At 44.7% G+C, this 14,680-nt stretch overlaps 1 protein-coding gene across 1 annotated transcript in view; it reads right to left on the bottom strand.

Annotated features, from left to right (window-relative positions):
• Positions 1–8,376: 8,376 nt before the first annotated feature.
• Positions 8,377–14,680, bottom strand: part of LOC143277542 (uncharacterized) — a 14,914-nt gene continuing 8,610 nt past the window's right edge. Inside the window, exons 4-6 of the mRNA XM_076582423.1 lie at positions 12,475–12,912; positions 11,131–11,316; positions 8,377–10,475 (exon numbers count right to left, since the gene is read on the bottom strand). Of these exons, the coding sequence (XP_076438538.1) occupies positions 10,045–10,475; positions 11,131–11,316; positions 12,475–12,912 (1,055 nt within the window). The 3' untranslated portion in view covers positions 8,377–10,044. The remainder of the gene's footprint in view (positions 10,476–11,130; positions 11,317–12,474; positions 12,913–14,680) is intronic.

The following is a 14,680-nucleotide window of genomic DNA, read 5'->3' as shown; positions in this document are numbered from 1 at the left end:
AAGACAGCCATGCGTGATGATGGTGAATGCTCCGGTGATCACGTGCACTGACAGGCAGACGTTGGGATCAGCGATATCAGTCTGGGCAGCGCTGCTCACCATCATAGTTCATGCAACAACACCAGGTCTGTTTCACACTGGAAGCTGTTTTTGATTTGTGAGGCGTGGGGGGGTTGGGGGTGGGGGGTGGGAGGAGATATCATGTTTCTCTGTATTTGTGTCAGTCTCCATTTCTGTCTGTCTGTCTCTGTTTCTTTCTCCTCCTCTCTCCCTCTCTCTCTAACTGGATATTATATATTTCTCCTTCTCACGTCCTTCATCTATCCATCTATCTATCTATCTATCTGTCCATCTATCTATCTATCTTTGTGTTGTGATTATTTTGGCTTTGTTTCTGTTCTTTTTCTTTCCTATTGTATCATTTTTTAACAGTTTTTTTAATAATTTTCAGTTTTCCTTGCTCAAAAGGTCGGATATTAAAATATTGTGCTTTTTGCTTCATACAATTTTGTTTTGTCTCATTCCATTTCTTTTCTGACCTTAGTGTTCCTGTTCTTGTCATACAATCTAAATCCTCGAGGTGTATTTATAGTCTTGCAAAGCTCCTACCGAAGCGTTTTGCTTTTATCGTTATGGCCAGTCGTGCCCCTTCATCTCAAGCATGGTCACCTGTGTAATGTTGTCTGCGTGTTCAGATATGTATCGTATATTGATGTGAGGACGTGAATGGTGTATGACAAGCACAGAGTGTTGCTCAAGACTTTGGAAGGGGATATGAAATGTTCTTTCTTTCTGTGTCTCTCTTTGTCTGTCTATCTGTTTGCTTGTTTGCTCTTTGTCTCTGTCTATCTGTTTGACTGTTTGACCATCTGTCTGTGTCTGTCTATCTGTCTGTCCGTCTGCCTCTATCTGTCTGTCTGTCTTCCTTTCTCTTTCTCTCTCTCTCTCTAACACACACACACACACACACACACACACACACACACACACACACTCACACAAACACACACACACACACACGCACACACACACACACACAAAGACAGCATCTATGAAAATAATTATAACTGTTGAATACCTCTCTCTCTCTCTCTTTCTTTCTTTCTCTCCCTCTCTCTCTCCCGTCACTCTCTCTCTCTCTCTCTCCTTCCCTTCTTCTCTCTCTCTCTCTCACTCCCTCTCTCTCGCTCTCTTTATTTCTCTCTCTTTCATTTTTGTTTGCCAAATTGACCAGGATGTAAGAAAGAAAAATAAAACCAACCATATTGTGCACACTCCTGCACCATCTCAAAACAAACTTTCCTTTCCTTCCCTTTCCTTTATTTCCCTTTCCTGTCTGGCCCTGGCGTTTTTCCTGATCTTGTCTTTACAATCCAAATCCTAGAGGACTATCAATTTTATAGTCTTGCAAACTCCTGCTGAAGCGTTTTGCTTTTATCGTTATGGTCAGTCCTGCCCCTTCACCTCCAGTGTGGTCACCTGTGTAATGATGTCAGCGTGTTCAGATATGTATGGAATGTCGATGTGTGGACGTGAATGGTGTATGATAAGGAAAGGCTGGTGCCGCACAAGCCTTGGGGAGGGAATATGGAACGTTTATTTCTCTCTGTGTCTCTTTGTCTATGTCTGTCTGTTTGAGTATTTGTTTGTCTTTCTCCCTCTTTCCCTGTCTATCTCTCCCTCTCTCTCTCTCTCTTTCTCTCTCTCTGTCTTCTTTTTTCTTTCTTTCTTTATTTATTTAATTTTGTACCCATGACCTCTCTCTCTGTGTATGCCTCTCTCCCTCTCTCTGTATGTCTGTTTCTCCCTCTCTCTCTCTCTCTCTCTCTCTCTCTCTCTCTCTCTCTCTCCGTATGCCTATCTGTCTCTTTCTCTGTGTGTCTCTCTCTCTGGGTCTATGTCTGTATGTCTCCCCCCCCCCTCTCTCTCTCTCTACCCTTGTGTGTGCGTGTGTGCGTGCGTGCATGTGTGCATGTGTGTGCGTGTGTGTGTGTGTGTGTGTGTGTGTGTGTGTGTGTGTGTGTGTGTATGCATCACCTATGCATGTGCATGTACATGTATGTTTCTGTGTGTATGAGTGTGTGGGTGTGTGCATCCTGGAAGTGATATGTGTAGTCAGCCAGAAAGACATGGAGACACATTAACAATGACACTACACAATGACAAGAGAGAGAGAGAGGGAGAGAGAGAGAGGGAGAGAAACGGAAGTGAGCTGAAATAGAGAAAGAGAGGGAAGAAGTGGAAGAGGGTTGAAATAGAGAGACAGACAGACTAACAGACAGACAGACAGAAATGGAGATGAACACAAATACAGAGAAAATGGTATCTTCCACTCCTCCCCCATACCCCCCCCCCCCTGCACCCCCCCCCCTCCCCATCCCCCCCCCCCATCAAAAAACAGCCTCCAGTGTGAAGCAGACCTGGTGTTGTTGCATGAACTGTGATGGTGAGCAGCGCTGCCCAGACTGATATCGCTGATCCCAACGTCTGCCTGTCAGTGCACGTGATCACCGGAGCGTTCACCATCATCACGCCTGGCTGCCTTCTGTCCCTTCTTCACGCCTGAGTGGCTGCTGTCTTTGAAAAGCTTCAAGTGGGGAGGGGGGGGTCAATTGTTTGCAGTGACAAGGGCTCATGGCACCTTTAACCAGATAAAGTTGGTGTGAGAAAAAGGAAAGAAAGAGGGGATCAAGCACAGATGAGACATTTTGTCAGACCAGAGAGAGAAAGAGAGGCAGAAGGAGAGAGAGACAGGGGAATATAGAGAAAGACACACACACACACACACACACGCACACACACACACACACACACACACACACACATATATATATATATATATATATATATATATATATATATATATATATATAACAGAGAGAGAGAGAGACAGAGAGAGAGACACACACATAGATATATTTCCATAGATTCCACTATATTTCCATAGATATCATGTGTGTGTGTGTGTGTATGCAAATGTGTGTGTCTGTGTGTGTTTGTGTGTACATATGCATATCCGTTTACCTATGTGTTTGCATGTACACGTATGTCTCTGTGTATCTGAGATTGTGTGTGTGCGAGTACATTTTGGAAGTGATAATGATATTGTGTGTGTGCGAGTACATTTTGGAAGTGATAACCTGGCTTGTGCGCGGACAAACAGAAAGAGACAGACAGACAAACATAGAAATAGACACAGACACAAATACAAAGACATAGAAAACATGTTTTTTCTCTCCCCCCCCCCCGCCCCCCCCCCCCCCCCCCCCCCCCCCCCGTGCCCCCCATCCAAAACACCCTCCAGTGTGAAGCAGACCTGGTGTTGTTGCATGAACTGTGATGGTGAGCAGCACTGCCCAGACTGATATCGCTGATCCCAACGTCTGCCTGTCAGTGCACGTGATCACCGGAGCGTTCACCATCATCACGCCTGGCTGCCTTCTGTCCCTTCTTCACGCCTGAGTGGCTGCTGTCTTTGAAAAGCTTCAAGTGGGGAGGGGAAGGGGGGGGGGTCAATTGTTTGCAGTGACAAGGGCTCATGGCACCTTTAACCAGATAAAGTTGGTGGAAGAAAAAGAAAAGAAAGAGGGGATCAAGCACAGATGAGACATTTTGTCAGACCACAGAGAGAGAGAGAGAGGCAGACGGAGAGAAAGACAGGGGAATATAGAGAAAGACACACACACACACACACACACACACACACACACACACACACACACACACACACACACACACACACACATATATATATATATATAGAGAGAGAGAGAGAGAGAGAGAGAGAGAGAGAGAGAGAGAGAGACATAGATATATTTCCATAGATTCCACTATATTTCCATAGATATCGTGTGTGTGTGTGTGTGTGTGTGTGTGTGTGTGTATGCAAATGTGTGTGTCTGTGTGTGTTTGCATGTACATATGCGTATCCGTTTACCTATGTGTTTGCATGTACATGTATGCCTCTGTGTATCTGAGATTGTGTGTGTGCAAGTGCATTTTGGAAGTGATAACCTGGCATGTGTGCAGTCAAACAGAAAGAGACAGACAGACAGAAAGAGACAGACAGACAAACATAGAAATAGACACAGACACAAATACAAAGACATAGAAAACATGTTTTTTCTTCCCCCCCCTCCCACCCCCTCCCCGCGCCCCCCATCCAAAACAGCCTCCAGTGTGAAGCAAACCTGGCGTTGCTGTACGAAATGTGATGGTGAGCAGCGCTGCCCAGACTGATATCGCTGATCCCAACGTCTGCCTGTCACTGCACGTGATCACCGGAGCGTTCACCTTCATCACGCCTGGCTGCCTTCTGTCCCTTCTTCACGCCTGAGTGGCTGCTTTCTTTGAAAAGCATCCATTGGGGAGGGATTCAATTGTTTGCAAAGACAACGGTTCTTGGCACCTTAACCAGGTAAAGGTGGCGGAGGGAAAAAACCCCAAAAGGGATCAAACAGAGAGTAGAAACATAAGAAATTTTGTCAGACCAGAGTGAAAGTGGGTGGGTGGGAGAGAGAGATTCAGATTTAGATTCAGATGATTTATTCATTAATTTTTAGGACTAGGCCCCTCATGAAGGGGAATGTGAACAGACAATAATTATATCATAGACATAATGATTAAAGCAATGCAACTATAGATGTGTGAATGCGCACGTGTGTGTGTGTGTGTGTGTGTGTGTGTGTGTGTGTGATACGGATATGGATACGGATATGGATGTTTTATTCAGTATAGGCCATTGCCCCTCATGAAGAGGTGTTGTAAACAAACATTACAGAGGTAATATACGAGTATTCAGATAGGTTGAGAGTGAGAGGCACGAAGAGAGAAGGGAAGACAGAGAAAGAGAGAGAGAGAGAGAGGGGGGGGGTATTCAGTAGAGTTATTATTTCCATTGATGCCATGTATATGTTGTGTGTGTGTGTGTGTGTGTGTGTGTGTGTGTGTGTGTGTGTGTGTGTGTGTGTGTGTGTGTGTGAGAGAGAGAGAGAGAGAGAGAGAGAGAGAGAGAGAGGGTATTCAGTAGAGTTATTATTTCCATTGATGCCATGTATATGTGTGTGTGTGTGTGTGTGTGTGTGTGTGTGTGTGTGTGTGTGTGTGTGTGTGACAGAGAGATTAAAAGGAAGAACAATGAAGGATTAGACTGAGAGTAAAGTGTAATTATCTCAAACATCTCTACAAGAGAGTAAAGCATGTATCAATGAAAGGTATGTGCCAACTGAATTATGTGTGTGTGCGCGCGCGCGTGTGTGTGTGTGTTGGGTTGTATATGTGTTGGTGTGTGTGTGTGTGTGTGTGTGTGTGTGTGTGTGTGTGTGCATTTATTTTGTGTGTGTACAGGGTGGTGGGTGGGTAACGAGGAATGAACAGCCATGGATGCAACATTCCAGACAATGAAAAACAAAACTAACAGGAGGGAGTAACGTCGATATGATGGAAGAGCTAAGGGCAGGGGACCCTTGATGAGTAAGTCCCAGTTTATTGTCCGCAGTATTAACAGTGTATAGACTCTACTCAGGCAATACTGTAGTTCATCTCCTCGTCCTATCATAACCATCATTTTATCGTCGTCGTACTATCGTGTTTTCTGACGTCTTCATTAATGGGTCATTCTGGATTTTTTTTTTCTTCTCCGATAGCTCAAATAATAAGCTTGAGATTGAAAGCTTCACAATGTCTGAGATGAAATCCCAGTTTATGGTCTCCATGTTTCTAACTCTCTTTTACAAAATGGTTCTGTTGTCAATGAGAGACCTTTGTGTCTTCATTTTTTCGTGAGAAGGCGCTGTGGTACTTGTGTAAGTGCAGCTTTTTTTCTTTTTTTTTTATCATAAAATTATGTTGTTGCCTGTCTTTGTATATGGCGATGACCTTAAATGAATGAAATGTCTGAGTAACTCTCTCTCTCTCGTCCTCCCTTTTCTCTGTCTTTCTATCTCTCCCTCCTTCTCTCTCTCCCTGTCTTTCTCTGCCTTTGTCTCACTTTCTCTCTCTCTGTGTGTGTGTGTGTGTGTGTGTGTGTGTGTGTGTGTCTCGTCCTCCCTTTTTCGTGTCTCTGTCTCTCTCCCTCCTTCTCTCTCTCTGTGTCTTTCTCTGCCTCTGTCTCACTTTCTCTCTCTGTGTCTGTCTGTCTGTCTGTCTATCTGTCTGTCTGTCTGTCTGTCTCTCTCTCTCTCTCTCTCTCTCTCTCTCTCTCTCTGTGTGCGTGTGTGTGTGTGTGTGTGTGTGTGTGTGTGTGTGTGTCGTCCCTTTTTCGGGTCTCTCTCTCTCCTTCCTTCTCTCTCTCTCTCTGCCTGTCTCTCTGTCTCTGTCTCTCTTTTACTTGCAATTTCCTGATTCTCTCTTACCCTGTCTCTCGCCTTCCCTCTTCTCTCTCTCCGTGTCTCTCTGTCTGTCTGTCTGTCTGTCTCACTCTCTCTCTCCCTCTCTCTCTTACTCCCATTTTCCGCATTCTCTCTTACTCTGTCTCTCGCCATCTCTCTTCTCTGTCTCTCTGTCTCTGTCTCTCTCTCTCTCTCTCTCTCTCTCTATATATATATATATATATATATGTGTGTGTGTGTGTGTGTGTGTGTGTGTGTCTGGCTAGCACTGTGTCTATGAACACGTCTGTGTATGTATCTGTGAGAGCTTATGATGTTCATAGTAATAATGATGGTGATGCTGATTTTTTATGATCATGCAAATGCCGAAATCCCATAGACAAAAGAGAATATTTTTTTATGCAACAGTTGATCTTAATCAGAATACTTCTTTTTTGTTTTCACTGTTTACCTGTTTGGTTTTCGTAAATCTATGCTTTTTTTTCTTTTTTTTTTTTCTTTCTTTTTTTTTTTTTCAGTCTGAGTAGTCGAAAATAAACACACTTTTATAGGAACCGAACCGTACATGTTCCTTTTTTTTCTACGAGAATGCGAACTTCCATTCTTTCTGTTATGGAAATACACCAAGGGGCATCACTCTTACGCCTGCGTCACTGGTGCCAGAGTGTTCCCCCCTTGGTGGTCTGCCTCCGACATTGGCAGTGAGTGATGACGGGAAAATAGTGGAGTGTCAACTGCTCACTGATTGGTTGTGTCCACAGACTGGCGGAAGGGGGGACGAGGGGAGTGTAAGGGGGAGGGGGGGAGTTGGGGGGGGGGGGGGCGGCGGGTGGTGTGTGTGTGTGTGGGGGGGGGGGTCGTGAAAGTTAGGAACTGTTCCCGTGTGAACGGGTCTTTGGGTGCGTTTTGTATGACTCTGTGCTTTACGAGTATACTGGAATTTAGGTGAAGGTGTATACTCACCTTTTTGGGTGCATGCCCACTTTTGCATACTGCACGTGTGCGAATACACACACACATACACCCGACATAGATATCGCACATACACAAACACATACGTATTCAGACACACATACGTAAGCGTGCGCACATGTATATCTACACACTGCTTCTTCTTCTTCTTCTTCGTTTCTGCGTTCGTAGGCTGCAACTCCCACGATACGTACGCACAAACACACTGACAAAAATACAAACACAGATACGCACGCACCTATGCGCGAGCATGCGCGAGCGCGCGCGCGTGCTGGCACACACACACACACACACACACACACACACACACACACACACAGACACACAGACAGACAGACAGATAGTGAGTAGTTGACGATACAGTTCCCACGACAAATTGAACAACACTACTGACGTTGCTAACTACATGACACGAAAAGCAATTTCCTTACTTTTTATTATTTTTGTTTTGTTTTTGATTTCAGGACTAAAGCATCAATACAGATTTATACAGCACATGAGGGAATAAGATGAAATGCATAAATAAATGAATAAATCAAATGAATGAAAATAACACGAAATAAAAGATAAAGTAAGACACATTTAAAAAAAACCACAATCATTCCTGTAAAATCATGTATCATTCAGCAGCGACCGACAGGCTTTACAAAAAAAAAGTAAAGAAATAAAATAAAATATGAAGGAAACAAAAAAAGTTTTAAGTCCAGTTCAGTTCTGATCCTGTAGTTTTTTGTTTGCGTAAGCTGCTTGCTTCCGTAAGAAACTTGGCGGGTGATCTTATATATTGATGTCTGTCTGTTCGCAGTGGAACAGGCAAGGCATATCTTTCTGATAATGACGACTTAACTCACTCAGTACGGCCAGTCCTCTCTTCTCCTCTACACAGACCCCTCGGATGTCCAGTGGGTGTCTGAATGACCCAACCTTTAGCTTCCGTCGTCAGAACTGTGGTATTCTTTGTCAACATTCACCTCTTCAGTATAAGAGCCTTCCGCCTGCAATATGTTGATGGTGGTAATTGGGGTGAAACGCTGTTAACGTCGTCTCTTTCGCCGTTCGTATGGAGAGAGTTAAAGGCGGTACAAATATCTCAGATATCCATACATTCTTCACAGCTAGATTTTAAAAAGTGGAATTTATTTTACAGGCTGTCATCATTGTTTATTAAAGTACTTGGTGAATGCACTGAATAATAACATATCTACGAATAAGAGTTTAATAAACGAAAAAAAAAACTGTCACGGTATTCTGACCAAGACAGTAAAATTTTGCGTTCATGAAGGCAGGCGATGCGTAGATGTGATGATCGATGCATGTTCTACAGCACACATGATTTAAGAAATTTGGGAAGGAGAATTTGGAGGTAGGTGTGTGGGGGCGTGGTAGGGGTGGGGGGTGAGAGAGATTCTTGGCCAGTGATTAACCCTTTCACCGTCAGTCAATTTAGAGTGCAAAATTCCCTTGTGCTATAAACACAGAAACTATGGTATCTAAGAATAGCTGGGGATTCCCCCTGTGATGTGTAGAAAATATGGCCTATCCTACCACCGAACATATAGAGCAGCAGGTCATGGATAACAGACCCATGATCTGGTCACCCTTCAGTGCCATAGGTCCTCTGCCTAAGCTGCTGCAGAAATGCGAGTTTGGCAGTGAAAGGGTTAATCCAATCGCCGCTGGTCAGACCTTGAAAAGTAAAGACACCCAGCAGGGGAAAAACAAGAAAAGGAAAAAAAAAACGATCCATGTTCTACAGTATATATGCTTAAAAAAATAGAAAAATAACCAGAAGAAAGATTGCAAAGTTGTGTTTGAATGTGTGTGGGGAGGGAGTGTGTGTCGGGGGGATAGATTCTTGACCAGTGCTTAATCAACATGTAAAAGATCAGACTTAAAATACCAGTCATAACCCAAAAGAAAAAAAAGTATCAACAGTGTGTTACTTTAGATAGAACTCAATGCGCATTACTGATATCATGCTTTGTAGACCAATAAACCTGAAAAACAACCATATATTGTAAAATCACATTATATACTCTACATATATGCTAAATTGCATTACAAACCTGACAATATTAACCGCATATTCAACAATAAACATTTTAGTACCATTATCTTGGTAGTACTGAAGCCCATCGCCAATGATCAGACCCTGAGAAATAAAGAACAGAAGAAAAAAAGGAAAAAGAAAGAAAGAAACAAACAGAAAAACACCACAAAAAAACCCCCCAAAACCCCAAAATAACCGAAACCCATACAAGGTCAATATAAAGTCCTTTTTTTTCTTTTTTTTTTCATTGTACCCGGACTTTCTTGGGTCGACCACCGTTTTATTTTGTATATAAATTACACAATCAACTAAACACCATGGAAATAATCAAACCAATAACCGGCATTCCATAACTATGTCAAAAGAATAAATACAACTTTTCATTTACTGATTTTGGGCTTGTTACAATAATACGGAAGGAAGATGTCCAGATCATACAATTATGTGTACAGAACTTAGAATACATCTTTCTTTTTCTTTTTTCATTTACACATTTCCATTTTTTTCATGGACGAAAGATTTATCTTTTTTTTAGCATTTCAAATGACAAGGGGAAAATTGTTGACATACACTTAAACACACGCAGCAATAACTGATAATGTGTGGCACAATCAAAGAAGCAGGTGAAAACAAGGTGGAAGACACACGGAATACACACCATTCTGTGTATCATAGCACGTGAAAAAAAGAGGATCAATATAAAGTCGGGTGAAGATAGGCAGAAGGCAGGCATGAGCGAGGTCGATTAACATCACCGGCATCAGCCAAGGATCGCTGACCTCCCGTGCACCACAACGGGGGCGCCGCAAGCGAAGCTCTCTGTGTGACGGAAACGGAGCAGAGTGTAGGCAGACCTTTAGGTGTGGACATGGATGACGAACCGGGATGATGAGACTCACGTGTGAAGCGGGCTTTAGATGAGGTGGTTGTGGTAGAGGCCGAGTCGTGCGGAGGGTTTTGACAGGTGGTGTGACAGAGAGGGGGTCTGTTGTCAGCTGGTGGGGGTGGGGGTGGAGGGAGGGGCCGCTCGTGGTCAGCGGAAAGCTGACGGGGCCAGTGGTGGATCTTCAATGTCTCTGACCAACCCTGCTCTGCTGGAGGCGCTGGGATGACCTCGGTCGAGCCTGAAAAAGAAAAGAAAGAAAGAAAGAAAGAAGAAGGAGGAGGAGGAAAAGGAGGAGGAGGAGAAGGGGAAGGGAGGGCGGGATGAGAAGAATGAGAAGAAGTATGAGGGTGGGGGGCGAGAAGGAGGAGGGGGAGGAGGGGAAGGAGGAAGAGAAGAAGAAGGAGGAAGGGAAGGGGGCGAGGGGGGGGGGGGGAGAGAGAATGAGAAGGAGGAGAAGAAGAAGTATGAGGGGGAGGAGAAGGAGGAGGAGCAGAAGAAGGAGGAGAAGAAGAAGTATGAGGGGGAGGAGAAGGAGGAGGAGAAGAAGAAGAAAAAGAGGAAGAAGGAGAAGGAGGAGGAGGAGGGGAAGGGAGAGGAGGAGAAGAGGGAAAAGAAGAAGAAGGAGGAGGAGAAGAAGAAGAAAAAGAGGAAGAGAAAGAAGGAGGAGGAGGGGAGGGGGAGGGGAGGAGAAGGAGGAGGATCAGAAGAAGAAGAAGAAAAGGTAAAAAGGTGCAGAAAAAATACAATGAAGAACGAACACATTCCATCTTGAAATAAATATATAGGTGAAATGAATAGATAGATAAATAAATAAACAAATAAATAAATAAATAAACAAATAAATAAATAAAACAAAACAAAACAAAATGAAACAAACGATGGACTATGCTCACCATCTTGGATGAGGTCATAGACGTTGTCCGAGAGGTGACCATCTCTACAACCATCGTTCCTGCTGTTCCATTCCACCCCACTCCAATTGTCCACAGGGGGTATACCCACGCTCGGAAACAACACTTCGCCAGCTGCTGCCAACTCCACAGCTCCACTGTTTGCAGTCTGTGGCGCTTGTTGTCTACCTGGGATGATAAAACAACATAAAACAATGTTCTATGTGCGTGTGTTCTGCGTCAGTTGGGAAAAAAAAGGTAGGAGGGGGAGAAGGAGGAGGTTGAGAAGAAAGAGAGGAAGCAGGGGAAGATTAGAAGAAGAAGAAGAAAGAGGAGGAGGAGGAGAAGAAGAAGAAGGGGGAGGAGAAGGAGGAGGAGAAGAAGGAGAAGAAGGAGAAAAAAAGGAGAAGGAAGAAGGAGGAGGGGGAGAAGAAGAAGAAGAAGAAGGAGGAGGAGTAGGGGGAGAGAAGAAGAAGAAGGAGGAGGAGAAGGAGGAGGGGGAAAAGAAGAAGAAGGAGGAGGAGGAGGGGGAGAAGAAGAAGAAGAAACAGCAGTAGCAGCAACAGAACGACAACAGCAACAGCAACAATAACAAAGAGGAAGACGTAGGAAGAAGTAGGAACAGTAGTCGCAACAGTAATAGTAGTAGTAGTCGTGGTAGCGGCAGCAGCAATAGTAGTAGTAGTCGCAGCAGCAGCAGCAGCAGCAGCAGCAGTAGTAGTAGTAGTAGTAGTAGTAGTAGTAGTAGTAGTAGCAGCAGCAGCAACAATAGAACGATAACAGCAACAGCAACAAAAACAAAGAGGAAGAAGAAAAAGAAGTAGTAGTAACAGCAGTAGTAGTACCAGACCGATAACAACAACAACAACAACAATACGAAAGAGGACGAAGAAGGAACGAAACGAAACGAAAAGAATTTTTATTTCACGAGGGTAGTGAAGTAGTGAAGTAAGCACAGTTGCTTTTTTTACATCCAGAAAGAAAAGCGAAAAAAACAAAAAAAAACAAAACAAAAAAAACAACAACAACAAGCAATGGCAAAACGCTCACAAAGACACAGACACACAGACACAGACACACACACACACACACACACACACAAAATTACACATGAAAATAAAGCGCATACATAAAAACATGTACACAACCTAACTAAGTACGACGCAACAAAGAAGAAACAGTAGTAATAGTAGTAGCAACAGTAGTAGTAGTAGTAGTCGTAGTAGTAGCAGAACGATGACAACAACAGCAACAACAACAACAACAACGAAGAAGAAGAAGAAGAAGAAGAAGAAGAAGAAGTTCCCTCAATGACCACAGCACAAACAACAGACGAAGAACTCTTACCTTGTCTCTTGATCAACACGCCGAGAACTGTGCCGACGATGATGACGAGGAGAACTACAAACCCTACCGCTCCCAACAGAAATCCGAACTGAAGCGTGAGAACATTTTCTTCGGATTCTCCAACTGAACTGGGATCTCCCAACCCCGACTCTCTTTCACCAGGCGATGGGTTCGATTCTGCGAAGTCTTCACCACCATGGATGATTCCGACTGTGTTGGCATTGACATTGACGTGGTCCGTGGTGACGACGTCATTGGCGATGAGGTCATCAGAGCCGTTAAGGGTGGCGGAACCTGTCATGGTTTTCCGGTCAGTGACTGTGCCAGTGGTGGTGGTGGTGGTGGTGGTGGTGGTGACGAGAGTGGTGACGTAAGCTGTGACGCGAGTGGTGGTGTCGTTATCAGTAGTGGTCGTCTGACGCTGTGTGGTGTCCAGATCTACACAGACACACACACACACACACACACACACACACACACACACATAGACACACACACACACACACACACATAAACACACACACACACACACACACGCACACACACACACACACACACACGCACGCACGCACGCGCGCGCGCGCGTGACGGTAGTTTTCAGCTTGGTGTCGAACCAAACGGTAGATAAAACCAAATCATTAACAAAAATCCACACTTACTCACTCACACACTCACTCAGATAGAGCAGACCAAAAGTCCACAGATCAATATCTAAAAAAAGGGGGGGGGGACGGGGGGGAGGAGGAAGGATACTCATGTTGCGCATACATTACAACACCCACATCCATTCAGTCCCTTCAGCGCATACAAAACTCTGCTGCCCGACTCGTCCTCAAAAAGAAAGATCTGAGCACATCACTCCTCTTTTGCAACATCTCCACTGGCTCCCTGTCTCACACAGAATAAAGTACAAGATCAGCACTCTATGTTATAGATGTATTCACAAAACTGCCCCTTCCTATCTCTGCGGCTGCCTTCACCACTACACTCCATCTCGCTCACTACGATCGGCTTCGGATCCACTGTGTTTACGCATACCCAGATTCAAACACTCGACTGTTGGCCGCAGTTCTTTCTCTGTCTCTGGACCTTGCAATTGGAATGAACTTTCTCTTTCGCTTCGTCAAGTCTCCACACTCAGCTCTTTCAAGTCTGGCCTTAAAGCCCACCTCTTCCCAAAATAGCCTCCCTTGCCTTCCTCTTCCTTGTCTTTAGTTTCTACAGTATTAGAGTTATGCATGCGTGTGAATGACTGGTGCGAAGCGCTTTGATTTGTCTCTGCACAAGATTCAGCGCTATATAAACACCATTATTATTATTATTACCCACATCCATTACTCAAGGGACTAACGCAACAGCTCCACTCGGCACTAAACTAATCTCAAGCCAACATACCAGCCAACCCACAAATTCACACCCCACCCCATCTCCTGAACTACTTGCCCACACGCACACACCCACCAACGCACGATGGTTTCGGAACAATGCTGGCCCACCAAGCAAACGACTGACCAACCAACCAGCCTTCAAGTCTTCTTCTTCTTCTTCGTTTGTGGGCTGCAATTCCCACGGTTACTCGTATGTACACGAGTGGGATTTTGCGTGTATGACCGTTTTTACCCCGCCATGTAGGCAGCCATACTCCGGTTTCGGGGGTGTGCATGCTGGGCATGTTCTTGTTTGCATTACCCATCGAACGCTGACATGGATTGCAGGATATTTAACGTGCGTGCGTATTTGATCTGCTTCCGTGCACACACGAAGGGGGTTCAGGCACAAGCAGGTCTGCACCTATGTTAACCTGGGAGATCGGAAAAAAATATCCACCCTTTAAACAACAGGCGCCGTTACCGAGATTCGAACCCGGGACCCTGAGATTGAAAGTCCAACGCTTTAACCACTCGGTTGTTGCGCCCACCAGCCAGGCATTCAAACCGCCACGTCCATTCTATCCATCCCACCTCCCCCACCCCCCAGCCCCCACCCCCACCTAAACACACTGAGCAACTGAGTATAATTTTATTATGGTGATACTGAGAACAGGCACACCGGGATAACATCTAGTGGTCGGTTAGAGGCGAATGAGGAATCTACTGGCGAACCAGGACACATGTATGATAGTCGTATCCGACTATGACCATCAGAACAATAGAGGAGGCAACTGCTGTCCTGGCTATCTGGGCCAGAATTTGATCATGGTGGAGAA

Source organism: Babylonia areolata, chromosome 34, assembly GCF_041734735.1.
Source record: "Babylonia areolata isolate BAREFJ2019XMU chromosome 34, ASM4173473v1, whole genome shotgun sequence".
Taxonomy (NCBI): Eukaryota; Metazoa; Mollusca; class Gastropoda; order Neogastropoda; family Buccinidae; genus Babylonia; species Babylonia areolata.
This window is presented reverse-complemented; position numbering and strand designations above follow the sequence as displayed.